General features: G+C 36.5%; 2 protein-coding genes across 5 annotated transcripts in view; one reads left to right on the top strand and one right to left on the bottom strand.

Moving 5' to 3' along the window:
* APPL2 (adaptor protein, phosphotyrosine interacting with PH domain and leucine zipper 2) overlaps window positions 1-8,679 on the top strand; it is a 62,186-nt gene extending 53,507 nt beyond the window's left edge. For all 3 annotated transcript variants that reach the window (XM_025402947.1, XM_025402946.1, XM_025402948.1), the window contains exons 18-21: window positions 4,708-4,744; window positions 4,938-5,078; window positions 5,873-5,920; window positions 7,525-8,679. In XM_025402947.1, coding sequence (XP_025258732.1) covers window positions 4,708-4,744; window positions 4,938-5,078; window positions 5,873-5,920; window positions 7,525-7,659 — 361 coding nt within the window. In that variant the 3' untranslated portion in view covers window positions 7,660-8,679. The remainder of the gene's footprint in view (window positions 1-4,707; window positions 4,745-4,937; window positions 5,079-5,872; window positions 5,921-7,524) is intronic.
* Window positions 8,680-13,178: 4,499 nt separating this feature from the next.
* The window catches only part of WASHC4 (WASH complex subunit 4), a 62,967-nt gene continuing 59,630 nt past the window's right edge, over window positions 13,179-16,515 (bottom strand). For both annotated transcript variants that reach the window (XM_025402717.1, XM_025402718.1), the window contains exon 33: window positions 13,179-15,454. In XM_025402717.1, the coding sequence (XP_025258502.1) occupies window positions 15,387-15,454 (68 nt within the window). In that variant the 3' untranslated portion in view covers window positions 13,179-15,386. The remainder of the gene's footprint in view (window positions 15,455-16,515) is intronic.

Below are 16,515 nucleotides of genomic sequence, written 5' to 3'. Positions count from 1 at the left end.
AAATAACTAAGATCAGAGCAGAACTGAAGGAGATAGAGACACGAAAAGCTCTTCAAAAATCAATGAATCCAGGAGCTGGTTTTTTAAAAAGATTAACAAAATTGATAGACCACTAACCAGACTAATAAAGAAGAAAAGAGAGAATCAGATAGACACAATAAAAAATGCTAAAGGGGATATCACCACTGATCCCAGAGAAATCAAACTACCAACAGAGAATACTATAAACACCTCTACACAAATAAACTAGAAAATCTAGAAGAAATGGATAAATTCCTGGACACATACACCCTCCCAAGATTAAACCAGGAAGAAGTCAAATCCCTGAATAGACCGATAACAAGTTCTGAAATTGAGGCATTAATTAATAGCCTGCCAACCAAAAAAAGCCCAGGGCCAGACGGATTCACAGCCAAATTCTACCACAGTTACAAAGAGGAGCTGGTACCATTCCTTCTAAAAGTATTCCTAACAATAGAAAAAGAGGGACTCCTCCCTAACTCATATTATGAAGCCAGCGTCATCCTGATACCAAAACCTGGCAGAGACACAACCAAAAAAGAAAATTTCAGGGCAGTATCCCTGATGAACATCAATGCGAAAATCCTCAATAAAATACCAGCAAACTGAATCCAGCAGCACATTAAAAAGCTTATCCACCATGATCAAGTCAGCTTCATCCCTGGGATGCAAGGCCAGTTCAACATGCGCAAATCAATAAATGTAATCCATCACATAAACAGAACCAATGACAAAAACCACGATTATCTCAATAGATGCTGAAAAGGCCTTTGATAAAATTCAGCACCCCTTCATGCTAAATACACTGAATAAACTAGGTATTGATGGAACATATCTCAAAATAATAAGAGCTGTTTATGACAAACCCACAGCCAATATCATGCTGAATGGGCAAAAACTGGAAGTACTCCCTTTGAAAATTGGCATAAGACAAGGATGCCCTCTCTCAGCACTCCTATTCAACATAATATTGGAAGTTCTGGCCAGGGCAGTCAGGCAAGAGAAAGCAATAAAGGATATTCAAATTGGAAGAGAAAAAGTAAATTATCTCTGTTTACAGATGACATGATTGTATATTTAGAAAACCCCATCATCTCAGCCCCAAAACTCCTTAAGCTGATAAGAAACTTCAGCAGTCTCAGGATACAAAATCACTGTGCAAAAATCACACGCATTCCTAGACACCAATGATACACAAACAGCCCAAATCATGAATGAACTCCCATTCACAATTGTTAACTAAGAGTATAAAATACCTAGGAATACAACTTACAACAGAAGTGAAGGACCTTTTCAAGGAGAACTACAAACCACTGCTCAACGAAATAAGAGAGGACACAAATGGAAAAACATGCCATGCTCATGGATAGGAAGAATCAGTATTGTGAAAATGGCCATGCTGCCCAAAGTAACAGTGCTATTCCCATCAAGCTACCATTGACTTTCTTAACAATTAGAAGAAAACTACTTTAAATTTCATATGGAACCAAAAAAGAGCCCACATAGCCAAGACAATCCTAAGCAAAAAGAACAAAGCTGGAGGCATCATGCTGCCTGACTTAAAACTATACTACAAGGCTACAGTAACCAAAACAGCATGGTACTGGTACCAAAACAGAGATATAGACCAATGGAACAGAACAGAGCCCTCAGAAATAACACCACACATCTACGAGCATCTGATCTTGGAAAAACCTGACAAAAACAAGCAATGGGGAAAGGACTCCCTATTTAATAAATGATGTTGGGAAAATTGGCTAGCCATATGCAGAAAACTGAAACTGGACCCCTTCTTTAACACCTTATACAAAAATTAAGTCAAGATGGAATAAAGATTTAAATGTAAGACCTAAAACTATAAAAACCCTAGAAGAAAACCTAGGCAATACCATTCAGGACATAGGTATGGGCAAAGAGTTCATGACTAAAACACCAAAAGCAATGGCAACAAAAGCCAAAATTGATAAATGGGGTCTAATTAAACTAAAGAGCTTCTGCACAGCAAAAGAAACTATCATCAGAGTGAACAGGCAACCTACAGAATGGGAGAAAATTTTTGCTATCTATCCATCTGACAGAGGGCTAATATCCATAATCTACAAAGAACTTAAACACATTTACAAGAATAAACTCCATCAAAAAGTGGGTGAAGGATATGAACAGACACTTTTCCAAAGAATACATTTATGTGGACAACAAATGTGAAAAAAAGCTTATCATCACTGGTTATTAGGGAAATGCAAATCAAAACCACAATGAGATACCATCTCACACTAGTTAGAATGGCAATCACTAAAAAGTCAGGAAACAACAGGTGCTGGAGAGGATGTGGAGAAATAGGAACGCTTTTACACTGTTGGTGAGTGTGTAAATTAGTTCAACCATTGTTGAAGACAGTGTGGCGATTCCTCAGGGATCTAGAACTAGAAATACCATTTGACCCAGCAATCCCATTACTGGGTATATACCTGAAGGACTATAAATCATTCTATAAAGACACATGCACATTATGTTTATTGCACCACTATTCACAATAGCAAAGACTTGGAACCAACCCAAATGCCCATCAATGATAGACTGGATAAAGAAAGTGTGGCACATATACACCATGGAATACTATGCAGCCATAAAAAAGAATGACTTCATATCCTTTGCAGGGACATGGATGAAGCTGAAAACCATCATTCTCAGCAAATTAACACAGGAACAGAAAATCAACCACAACATGTTCTCACTCACAAGTAGGAGCTGAACAATGAGAACATATAGGCACAGGGAGGGGAACATCATACACTGGGGCCTGTTGGTGGGTGGGGTCAAGAGGAGTGATAGCATTAGGAGAAATACCTAATGTAGATGATGGGTTGATGGGTGCAGCAAACCACCATGGCACATATATACCTATGAAACAAACCTGCACGTTCTGCACATGTATCTCAGAACTTAAAGTATAATAATAAAAAAAGAGAAATCTAGGTTACCTGATTTAAACAGCAAACTTCTAAAAGTGACCCACAAAATATGCATGTATTAAGTTTTCACTTATAAGGGAATTTTACAAAATACCTATGAAAGTTATTCCAACTTTAGGGAAATTGTTTATGATCTATATTCAAAAAATTAAATTCATACCCATTAATAGGGACATAAAAGTAACATTTCTTAAGCTTTGTCTACTTAAATTCCCATACACATTTCTCATTAACTGTATAACCACCTCTTGGAAGTGGGGATTCTTACCACAGTTTTACAGATGAACCAGTTTTAAGAAGTCCCGGTGACTTGCATAAGATCAGGTGAGGAGCCAGGGTAGAACACTCAATCTCGAGTTCTCTGATAAGTCTTACGGTTTAATAAGTATAACTGCATGTATTTCAAACTGTAGCCTTTTGGTCGGGGGGAGGTAACAGTTTTCCTGAGATATAATTCACGTATCATACAATTTAAATGTACAATTCAATGGTTTCTAGTATATTCAGAGTTGTACAACCATCACCACAATCAATCTTAGAACATTTTCATCACCTCAGAAAGAATATCCATTATCCCCTGGCAACCCACCCAGCCCTAGGAAACCACTAACCACTAAAATTGCCATCTGTATAGATCTGAGCATTTAACAGATAAATGGAATCATAACCATTTTTTCCACAAACTATATTTTTGCTTTGACCTATAAAACATATAGTAATAATTTATAATACCATGTTAATTATTCCAACACGAGTACAATACAGTAGAAATTTATACCTACTTATCTAAGATAGGAATAAATTCTCATATAGTTTATTTTCTAGGGTATGTCAACCTGATTATTAGATGATGCTTAAAATACTGTTAAAGAAATATATTCTGAAGGCCCGGCGTGGTGGTTCATGCCTGTAATCCCAGCACTTTGGGAGACTGAGGCAGGCAGATCCCCTGAGGTCAGGAGTTCACCAGCCTGGCCAACATGGTGAAACCCCATTTCTACTAAAAATACAAAAATTAGCCGGGCATGGTGGCTGACACCTGTAATCCCAGCTACTCGGGAGGCTGAAGCAGGAGAATCACTTGAACCCGGGGGACAGAGGTTGCAGTGAGCCAAGATTGCACTGCTGCACTCCAGCCTGTGTGACAGCAAGACTCTGTCTCAGAATAAATAAATAGTAAATACAAAAAAAAAAAGGAAATATATTCTGGAATACCTTGTTAAACATTATTCCTCTTTTACCCAAACTGAAGAGTCAAAAGCCCTTCACTATTCTCTCACCCCTACCCCATCTTTTTCAAGAATGTTAAATTTAGACTAAGTTGATCTAGTACTCCAGGGACATTAAAGTTGCCAATGGATGTTTGCTGAGAGGGAGGCTGTACAGAATATAATCCATCCATATTATATAGCAGATCTGTTGAGAATTATAATGCTGTCTTTTTGGGTAAGTTGCAGAATCCTGTGAAGTTAAATGTTCTACTTGCTGTATAATCTTCCATGATAGATACCCTGAGCTTTAGCTACACAGGCTCCGTAAAGGCAGAAAGCAGGACATGTGGTCACACAGAGCTATCTTGCCTCATCCTCAAACAGGCTTTCTCTCTCTCTATTTGGGGGAATTTGTTTTATTTTATTCTGGACTTCTACAAACTCTTCTAGGAATATTCAGTTTATCCAACATTTGTGATATAATGTATCTTTTAAAATTTCAGGTTGATAGATCCACAGACTCAAGTATCAAGGGCCAATGTAAGTACCTCATACAGGTTCATTAGTGATTACTCCTTAATTCACCTTTGTATCTACCTTAAACACAGCCTAGGCACTTAATAAAGATCTGCCACTAATAGGACACTTTTTCTCATGACTTTTTCCAGAGAGTAACCTTGTCAGTTTTTAATTCTAGTAGTTGTATGATCTGTTTCCTTTTTTTTTCCCCCAGTTTGAACTTACCAGTGTCACACAATTTGCTGCTCATCAAGAAAACAAGAGACTGGTTGGTTTTGTCATCCGCATTCCTGAATCCACTGGAGAAGAATCTCTGAGTACATACATTTTTGAAAGCAACTCAGAAGGCGAAAAGGTCTCTTTTTCATGTGAAGATCTCATAATATAAATATCTCAGTCCAAACAAGTCCATTTTAAAAGAGTTTCCTGGCATTACCTCATTGGATACTTAGTTGATTATTCTGCATGTCTCCATCCAGGAGTTCAGTTAATACCTCCTAAGAAGGCCTCACTGAAAGAAAACTCGATTTAAATTTCTCTGTGGAAAATACCTACCAACCAGAATAGGGTGAATGAGGAAGAACTCTGATGGCAAGACATATTATTTAGTCAGGATATAAGGAAATGTTGAAAGCAGTTCCCCTCGAATTTGTTCTTTAAAAAAAATTAAGGCAAAAGCTACAGTAGAGAATAATTTAGTCTCAGAGAGCAAACCAAGGAAGATATTAGAAAAGTACACACAAGCTGTTGGTTTAGTATGAAAAACTTTTGACTATATCTGCGAGTTAGAATTTATCACAATTAACCAGTTCTTCTTTCAGTAAATTATGTTTGCCACTGTGTATATGAACATGTCATGGCTAAATACATTTAAGAGAGAAAAAAAATTCCTATTAAAAACTTTAAACACTGGAATTAACCTGAGTTTCACTTACCTGGAATATTTTTTGTATGGCATAAATTGGCAACAGAGGTCAGGACAGTTGGATGCAAATGCCCCCAGCCCTATGTGACGCTCTGTAGCCAGGTCCTGTGTTCCCAAGTGGGAACAGTGAGCACAGTGACCTCACTGTACTTCAAAATCACATTTGTTCTAAAATTTTATCCTTCTCTACCTTTGCCAATCACTACTTTTCTTGTCTTTTGCAGATATGTTATGCTATTAATTTGGGAAAAGAAATTATTGCGGTTCAGAAGGTAAGATGCATTCTAGTGCTGGTTTAGTAGCTACTCAAAACACATCTGTGTACACATACTAAGAGTCTTTTCAAAAAGAAAAGTGATGTTCACTGGAAAGTGTGGCCAAGTTTGGGATTTCCTTTTAAGTATTCTAACCACCAGACATTTTTGATCAGCTGGTTCCATGTTCACTGTTAACACATGAGGACTTCTTATCACTGCTGGAGCTCTTGCTTATCTGTTTTCTTGCTTGCATACTAGTTGGCTAGATTTCCCTTCTTTCAGATTAAGATGATAGATAAGGACCCACCATGTGCTCTAAGGCCTTGCTTCTCAGAGTATGATCACATGCCCCACGGCATTGACAGACATCACCTGGGAGCTTTTAAGAAATGAGGACTCTGAGACCTCCCTGTCTTTCAGCAGCTTCTAATCTTTTGTTCATTCAGCAAATTTTTGAGAGCCTAGTTTGTATAAGAAAAGCCCTGGAATTATAGTAGTGAAGAAGACAGATACAGTCCCTGCCCCCAGGGGGCTTCTAGTTCAGCAATGTACAGAACTTTCTGCAATAATGGAAATGATTTATATCTGCACAATTTAATACGCCAATTGAATATGGTTAGTGTAACTGAGGAACTGTATTTTTAAATTTAACTCAAATTTACATAGTAACATGTAGCTAGTGGCTACCATATTAGTGCAGTTCAGTCTGTTGGAGAGGTAAGGAAGACCAAGGACTAAGTCCACATACATGAAATAATGGCAAGCACTGCAAACTAGTATTTAATGGCATTGGTCAAAAGTTGGCAAACTTTTTCTATAAAGGGCCTTTATGTTTTTGGCTATCTCCCTTGCAACAAATTCAGCTCTGCTATTATAAGACAAAAGCAGGCCAGACGTGGTGGCTCATGCCTGTAATCCCAGCACTTTGGGAGGCAAAAGCAGGAGGATCACCTGAGGTTAGGAGTTCAAGACCAGCCTGGCCAACATGGTGAAACCCCATCTCTACTAAAAATACAAAAATTAACCGGGTGTGGTGGCGCACACCTGTAGTCCCAGCTACTCGGGAGACTGAGGCACAAGAATCGTTTGAACCCGGGAGGCAAAGGTTGCAGTGAGCTGAGATCACACCACTGCACTCCAGCCTGGGCAACAGAGCGAGACTCTTGTCTCCCCTCCCCCCCCCAAAAAAAAACATTTAAAAAAAGCAGCAGCATGGACAGTATGTAAATAAATGGGCACAGCTGTTTTCCAATAAAAATCAAGTGGTTAGCCAAATGACCATTGTTTGCCAACTTCTGGTATAGATTAAATGTGAGAAAAGAAAGGAGTTTAAAGATATAGAAGACAAAAGTTATGTGAAGGAAGTTCCTCTATGGAATCTTTGGAAAGATGATATGAATTGACTATGTAAACAATATTTTGGCTCAGAGGAAAACAGTCTAGATTTTAGAAGTGACATGCCTGAGTTTGAGAAGCAAGGAGACTCAGCTGAAGGCACACGTACAAAAGAGTCAGGAGAAATAAGACTAGATTACACAACATATTGAAAGCCAGGCCAAAGGGGTTTAAATGCATCTTAAGCCTTTTCTTTTTTCCCTCTTAAACTCTCCTAACTTCAGGATCCAGAAGCACTGGCTCAATTAATGCTGTCCATACCACTAACCAATGATGGAAAATATGTACTGTTAAACGATCAACCAGATGACAATGATGGAAATCCAAGTGAACATAGAGGCGCAGAATCTGAAGCGTAACTCACTTGCGCCTGTAGGGGAAGAGCAAACAGGAAGGAGAGCTACCTCCTAAGGGTTTTCAACTTCTCTGACATACAGGCACACTGACCTGATTTCCGAAGGCTGACAATCGTTTGTGGAATGTAATCTTGATGCCTTGATACTGAGACTTGGGAGGGAAACTAAGAAATGGTTGACAGCGTTCCCACCCATCTACAAATGTTATTTTAGGTGCTTTGTGGTAAGTCTTTTTTCTTAGATCGCGCTAAGATTTCTTAAGATTGTACAGCGCTCAGAACAAAAGTTTGAAAAATGCATTGTTCATATGAATGTCATCTCTTTTCAGTTGCCAGTATCCTTTTTAAAAAATGGCAAAAGCCTAGATTTACAATTTGATGAACACTAAATATTTCCTATTAATATAATCTATTTTTGTATTTTACTTAATGAGCTTTAAGTGCCTGTCGTTCTGAAAATTGTGTATTTATAATTCAGCTTATCTCATAATTGGACCTAATAGCATTTCTTTGTGCAGTTAGGTGATGAGCACTGCTTTGAGGCCCAAGCACTAGTAGAGATGTGTGATGCAGGTCTAGTTCCAATAACTGTTCCAGACATCAAGCAATAAAAAAATGAATACCACAAAAGATGTTTGATTTGACAGTGGAGCCTTACTGAACCAGCATTCAGAAGTTTAAGGTCCTCCTAGGTATGAGTACTTTTAGTAGTGGATCACTGTGGACAGGGTGCAGCTCTACCAGTTCCTGTTTCTTCTGAGCCAGACCCTCCTCAAGGAAGGGACCAATTAATTTTAAAACTCACTTGAAGCACAGCTGGTCATGGGGCTTGGTATAAAGTTCCTATTTCCACCCTGATACTTCCAATTCCTGGAACCCCAGCCCACTCCCCCATCCCTCCTCTCTATGAAACTAGTATAATGATTTTGAATTAGTACAGTGTGTTTAACTGTAACTAAGTTCAACAGACTATTATTATCTTTGTAATGAATTAACCTAGCAATAAAAATTATTCTGTTTCTTTCTTTTGTTTGTTGTTATTTTCTGGAACATCCCTGGAAGAAAACTAAAGTCAGCTCCATAGCTTTAACATTTAATTTCCCAAAAACTAGGGCATAATGAAATCACAGAGGGGATATAGTATCAAAAAATACTTCCAGTCAACATGAGTAGAATATGTGATCCCATTGCTAAAATTTTTAAAGGTGTTGCTTTTAAAATGGTGGATTAATAAAATAACTTTTCTAATCCAAAATTAGGTTAACATCATAGGATCCATTTGAAATGTATACACCATAAAAGACATAGTGAGTCAGTCTAAGCCAGTATGAAATTATGCACCATAAAATTATTAATTCATTGTTCACTAATGCGTTACAAATTTGTATGACATACCTGCTTTAGATCAACTGGTTCTCTGACAGACTGCAAGAGCCACAGTCCCCTGAACGTTTTTTTTTTTTCTTGCTTAGACTTTTTTGGGAGAGGGGTATAATCTCACTCAAGTCCTAAACAATTATTAGTTTGAAAACTGAAACACGATACATTTCTGTATACATTTCAAATGGATCCTATGATGTTAACCTAATTTTGGAGTACAAAAGTTGTTTTATTAATCCACCATTTTAAAAGACTGCACGGCTTAAATAAGACACAACGCATGCGCATCATTAGGGAAAAATAAAAAGACTGAAATTCAGTCCACTAAAACTAACTTCATCAAAAACCACCACAGAGAATGAAAACACACAACTAAACCAAAGCTACTAGCAAGCACACAAGACCAACAAAAAATTAGCATCCAGAATATATAAAATACTCCTACAGGTAGAAAGATAAATTGAAAAAAAGTCATGAAGGCATTTCATACATTAAAAAAGACAAAGTGCTCATAAACAGAAACAGACTCCTTATAGTAATCAGGAAAATGCAAATTAAAACCACAGAAACATTTTATATTCAGCAGACTGCAAAAATTCAGCTGTTGGCAGAAATGGAGCAAAGGGGAATCTCCTCTGCTGCTGGGATGAAACAACAGTATGGCATTCTGTCTAGTACATTGAAAGGGCACCTGCCCTACTACCTAGCAGTTTTACTTGCAGGTACACAGCCCAGAGAAACTCAAAACACCTGGACCCAGGGACACGTTCAATAATGATTACAGCATCGTTGTTTACAATATCCCAAAAGTGAAAACCACCCAGATGTCATCGACAGAAGATAGCTGTATTCACGTAATGAAATGCTCAACTACAGCTATATGCATCAACGTGGATGAATTTTTAAAATAATACTGAAAAAGTTACAAAAGCATATAATATCCCATTTATATTTAGTTTAAAAACTGAAACATAACAATATTATCAATAGTTAGGAATATACAATCAGTTGTAAAACAAGGGAAGAGCAAGAGAATGGTTAACACCAAACCCTCACATGGTTTCCTCGGGCAGAAACTGCAGGAGCGAGGTGTTCTTAAAGGATATGGTAGCTTCTGGCCGGGCGCGGTGGCTCAAGCCTGTAATCCCAGCACTTTGGGAGGCCGAGACGGGCGGATCACGAGGTCAGGAGATCGAGACCATCCTGGCTAACCCGGTGAAACCCCGTCTCTACTAAAAAATACAAAAAACTAGCCGGGCGAGGTGGTGGGCGCCTGTAGTCCCAGCTACTCGGGAGGCTGAGGCAGAAGAATGGCGTAAACCCGGGAGGCGGAGCTTGCAGTGAGCTGAGATCCGGTCACTGCACTCCAGCCTGGGTGACAGAGCGAGACTCCGTCTCAAAAAAAAAAAAAAAAAAAAAAAGGATATGGTAGCTTCTTTCCAAGTGCTTTATTTTCATTCTTCAAATAGTATAATACATATTATATACCTTATATGCATTGAGTATTTTTAAATAATTTTAAAACTTAGAACTAGTGGATGATTTGCCCCTTTTCTCCACTTACTGAAATTGTATTAATACACATTAAAGTGCTCTGAAAGATTAACAAGTGCCATGGTAAATGAAAGGCGGGAAGACAGGAAATGGGACCTTTTTAGAAGCCAGCTATTCTTACCAATTCCCACTTCCCAGGCTGATTTAGCCTCACATACTCATCAGACTACTTTCTTTAGGGAAGAACAGGGCCTTCCTTACCTTGTCTACATCTGCCTGAGCCACTTAACAAGGAATAGTTCTTTAGACACCCACTTAAAGTCAAATACAGACTTTAGTTTCAATCGTTCCACCTAAAATAGTAGTAACACCTAATGCTTATATGCCAAGTTTATTTCTACCTATAAGAGTACAAATAAGTTATATAGTAAGAGCTAACGTTTATAGTATATACAAATAGTAGCTAATATTTACTGTTTCCTAATATATAAAGTGTTTTATGCAAATTTAATCCTCAACCTATAAGCTACATACTGTCATTATCATCCCATCTTTTGCACAAGGAAATGAAGCACAGAGATATTAAGGAATTTGTTCCTAAGCAGGAAATCGGGATTCAAATTGTTCTGGCTCCAGAGTCGATGCTTCTAAACACTCTGTGCTATATACAGAAGACCTCAAGAGAGAACCAGATACAAAGCAATCCAAATATTTCTCAATACATTAAGCTCTTGACAATTCAGTAGCAGTATCAACCTAAAGCATAATATCCTTAATACTTTGCTACCTTTTGTACAGATTCTGAAAAGATTAAATACTTTAATACTAATTTGATAAAGACAAGTGCTTCTAGGTATAAAAGTTAACTCCTTCCCCCATTAAATGAGGGCATTATTAAAGAATGGTTGACTACATGTAGCTCTTACCTACAGAATGTATTTATAGTCCGTAGAGATGATCCAAGAATTATGGTATCAGATCTGCATCGACTGAATAAATTTCATCTACATTCCTGAGTATATCTCCACTAATGGGAAATGGAGGTATCAGGTAAACTGAGTGGTAAAGAGGAGCCAAACTACTGAAAAGAAAATACTTACTTGCCCAACTTTTCTTACACATTATATATATATGCTGACCTGTGTTATAAGCTGAACTCTTAACTTTGCCATCACCATCTCGAGTTCACTGCCTTTGCTTAATCTCTACAGATTTCCACTTATTCTGGATTCCCTTTTTAAACTTCACATCTTTGACAGCCTATTAAAAGTATTCCGAACATCTAAAAGCCTTTGTTTAAAAAAATATATATGTGGCATTAAAACTTCCCTTAAAAAAGGAATGTCATCTTCTGAAATGTCTGCAATGTGAAGCTGGAAAGAAAACCCTGTTACAATTATTAAAATCAATTAAAGTCTACCTTTTACATTTAGCAGACTCAGCATAAAAGAGCAACATGAAGTATCCAATATTTTCTCATCTTTTCCACAATCTTACAAATTTACTGCCTCAGATGAAAAAAGGAACAGCAACCAGACTTAACTTTACGAAGAATGATTTCTGCAGGGTAGTATTTAACAGGATTGTATCTCATCTCCAGGGTAATATTTTGAAGGCTCTGTTGTTATTACTGTAGTCCCTGCTTATCTGAGAGGGATACACCAAGACCCCCAGTGCATGCCTGAAACTGCAGATGGTATCTAACCATATATATACTGTGTTTTTTCCTACACACACATACCTATGATAAAGTTTAATTTATAAGTTAGGCGCAGTAAGAGACGCAGTAACAATAACTAATGATGAAACAGAACAACTGTAACAAATACTGTCACCAATGCCACTGATAGAAAATTCATTCTTACCACAGATCTTAGCCACCCCACATATGATTTCTTTCCCGAGAACTTTCATGTTTTCACTTAAAGTATGCAATTTCAGGCTTCTCTTATAGTATATCTGAATTGCCAGCATCACTACTCTTGCACGTTGGGGCCATTATTAAGTAAAATAAGGCTTACTGGAAGACAAACACTAATAATTTGACAACCTAGCTACCAAGTGATTCATGGGCAGGTAGCACATACAGCATGAAGATGCCGGGCAAAGGGGTGACTTACGTCCCAGGCGGGATGGAGTAGGACAGCACAAGATTTCATCATGCTACCCAGAATAATACACAAGTTGAAACTTACTGTTTCTGGAATTTTCCATTTAATATTTTCAGACCACAGCTGACCACAGGTAACTGAAACTGGAAAGTAAAACACGGGTAAGGGGAGACTACTGTGTTGTTTTAGTTCAACTCAGGTTTGCAAATAGCACTATAGTTATTACTCACATTAAACACTGCATACTGATAATCCCTTTCCAGGATTAGGATTTAAAGTAACTTCATATTGGTTCTTTTTATTGGGAAAAAGCTCTGGAAAGATCAAAAATGTATAAAGGAAAGGAAAATACCTTTCACCTGGAATACATTGACAGAAGCCAATTTTATACTTCAAATTTTTTACCTATGTGCATGCATTTTTAAAAAAAATATTCCATAGATTTCATTTCATTCAATTAAGTGGGACCCTAAAAAGGTTAATATTAAGAACTACTGGTTTATGACATTCAATTTTGAACATAAACATCCAGGGGAAGGAAATTTTCAAAATTATGTTTATTAATGTTTTAGTATACACATTATATTCTCTTAGAATTGGGGGAAGAGGGAAACCCCACTCAAGTGAGGTAACAAACTTGCCATCTTTTACAAAATGTAATTAGAACTGACAATGTTATGGTTAGTCCTTAATTCCTGAGAATCTGAATTATCATTAAGTTTTCTGTGAACTTAAAACAAACGCTCACATTTATTTTTAAATTAACAGTATGTCTGAAAAAATTAAATCAATGTTAATATGTTATCAAGAAAAACCATCATCGAAATGTACATATGAACGTATTAGGTGTGAATATACTGAAGCCCTGTTGCTCTGCAGTTTGACACCATTTAAATTCTTGTTTCCAAGATCTTATTTCAAATACATTAACTTATAATTTATCCAGATTGCAGTGACATTATTTTAACCTAAAGGAAAAATAGTTGTCTGTCATTTTCTTCTTAATTGTAGGTATCCAGGGAGTCAGCATGTGAACTCTATCTAGTATTGATAAAATAATTAATTTACACGTGTAGGGATAATGACCAGAGAACATGTGATTCTCTTCTAGTAACAATTTCTATCCCTTAATAGGAGATGATTTCAGAGAAGTCAGAGAAGAAAAACAGAGAAAACAATACTGTTGCTATAAAATGATGACGAATTTGATATAATCAAATGCAAGATCATTAATATAAATTTATAATAATGAAAATATAAATTATTAATTATGCAGCATGCTTTAGGGCCATTTCTACAGTTATGGATTACAAATATTAAATGCCTTTAATCTATCCACTGTTCATAATTCTGTAAGCCATGTTTACATAATAAACAAAAAACATTTCCTACATATTCTGTCTCTTCTGACTTTTAACAATTAAAGTATTTATCCTGGGCTGGCAAGTTACCCTGACCCTAACCAGTAAGTACAAACAGGGCATTGTACATCCATTCTAAAAGCTGGAATCAAAGAATAACGTTAGAAGCATTTGCAGGATTTATCCAAAGAAATGTTTCGCAGACAAATGCAATAGAAAAAAATCAAGCATTTCCCAAAATGATGTTTGTATTAGAAAGTTTTAAACTTTTGTCTTCATTGTAAAGGTATCACTTTATTATATTTTTAAAAGGCCATGATTAACCATTTAACTAATAACTTACATACCTTTACAAAAATAAAACTAACACTTGCTGGGTACGAAATTTACTCAAATCTTTCTGTACTTTTAAAATCAGTAAGTGATGTATCTTACTGGCTGTTTATTCTCACAGTGGTATTTTTTTTAAAAGCCTGAACAGTGTAATTATTAATCTGTTGTCTTAAATTATACTTGATATAAAAAAAAAAAAAGTCTACCCAAACCATCACCAAAATTTCAATTCAATCTAATATAGAAGAAACCTGAGTTTGGATGTAGAAATAATTCATTCCATTTTTTTTCTGACATCATACATCATGCCTTCAACCAAAATAGAAGTGAAACTTCAAACAGGACTCTATGGCTTTATCTGAATTTTCTGAGTACTAAGTAAATCTTAAATTTAAAGCAGCTGTTGGAGGTTAAATGTTCTCAAAGCAATGTAAACTAGTTATAAAATGTCTCATCAAAGACATCAGCAGCTCTTGTGAGTCACATGAAATTAACAATGAAAGAATGATCATCAGTTATACTGTACAGTGAGAGTACATAAAACACTTGTGCCTCACCTCTAGTATCAAAGCCATCTTCATATATTCCTTTTATGAGAATATTGATATGTATTCTTCATGAATTTCAGGCTCATTCCTTTTGTTAAGCATGTATTTACTGGCTGTATATAGTATATGCATTGAATTTCCCATGACTTGAAATAACTACAGATCAAAGATCTATGCAAATACAAATTACAAACATGGAGATTACAAGAAATCCGAGGTGATAGTTTATGAATCTGGATTTGCCCTTTTATAACTTCACATCAAATAGAAACATCTTCTACCCTCAAGTCCAGGCAAAAATCCAATTTTAAAATCTCATTCTCAACCTTTGAAAGTAGAGCCTTTGGAAACAGAAAGGACTTCACTTTAAAGCACTGCCTTTAAGAGTTGTAACATCTATTTTCCAGAGATGTGACCCAGGAAACAATTCATCAATAGTTTATCCATTCCACTGTTTTAACAATTCTGACGATTTCATCCTATGTGCAGTGAATACCATCGGTATCATTTCACAACAGGATCAGCAGACACAGCGCTGTCGGACAGGTCTCCGTTGCTTGTTTTAGTTTCTTCTGAAAGCATGAGTGAAGATAATAATGGATATTTATGTTCACTTTTAAACAATAAATTAAGAAGTAAAAAAAATTTGGGAAGAGCTATATTGCCAAACTTCAAATTACAGTTGCATCCATCAAATGTTTCTCTAACATCACAAATTATACCTCGTTTATATTTAAAAATTTTTTTAAATCTAGGCTAAACACTGCAATTGTTTCCACTGGTTTTTAATGAAGGTGGAGTTGAGGGAGTTCAGAACTGCATTGGGGTGGAGTTTCAAACCACATGGGCTCTTTTGTCCTGAGGAATCTTGACATTGCTGGTCTAAGAAAGGCCTGCTGCCCTCACGCCAGTTCCTCTAGCTGGGCCAAGAAAGGACCATTATAGTATGTTGTCATTCCTGGTAGGAATATGGCTGCAAACTCACATATCAAAACTATCCAGAATGAATAACTTTCCATTTGTATTTATAACTTACTATAATAAATTATATGTAATACATATTATTTCTTAAAATAATTTTAAATGAAACAGCTTTTCACTGTTTTTGACAGAATGAATTCCTGGCTTTTTGTGCAAAATGTCATGTGTTCATATTTCATTAACAGACAAAGACTGTTTGACTAATGTATTCAGAAACTCTGACTATATCTCTGAGCAAGCTGAAATAGTCTTAGAACAGTGATGTGAGTGATATATAACAACTGCAACCCCGGAGAGTTCCTTAAGAGGAACAGGCCAAAGCAAGAAATCCCACTGCCATAAGATTGAAGGGCTGTTTGTTTTGTTTTAATGCTTTAGCCTGAAAGCAAATGTCCAATCGACTCACAGTTTTCCCAGTCACATGGGCTGGGGAAAAGGTCTGGCATCATGAAACACATGAGTAGAACTGAGGCAATCACTGAGTTTCTTCATAATTTATATTGATTCAAATTCTTTCAAATGGCTTTGCTAATTTATCCTTGAAAATGAACACAAATGTAGTATGTATAAATTTTCATTTAATACTGAATATCTTCCGGATTAATAAGCTGAAACAATTTTTTCAAGCATGTTTATTTAGTCTAGATTCAAA

Source organism: Theropithecus gelada, chromosome 11 (assembly GCF_003255815.1).
Source record: "Theropithecus gelada isolate Dixy chromosome 11, Tgel_1.0, whole genome shotgun sequence".
In the NCBI taxonomy this organism is placed as follows: Eukaryota; Metazoa; Chordata; class Mammalia; order Primates; family Cercopithecidae; genus Theropithecus; species Theropithecus gelada.
The sequence above is the reverse complement of the archived record's forward strand: the minus strand, read 5'-3'. Positions and strand labels throughout refer to the sequence as shown.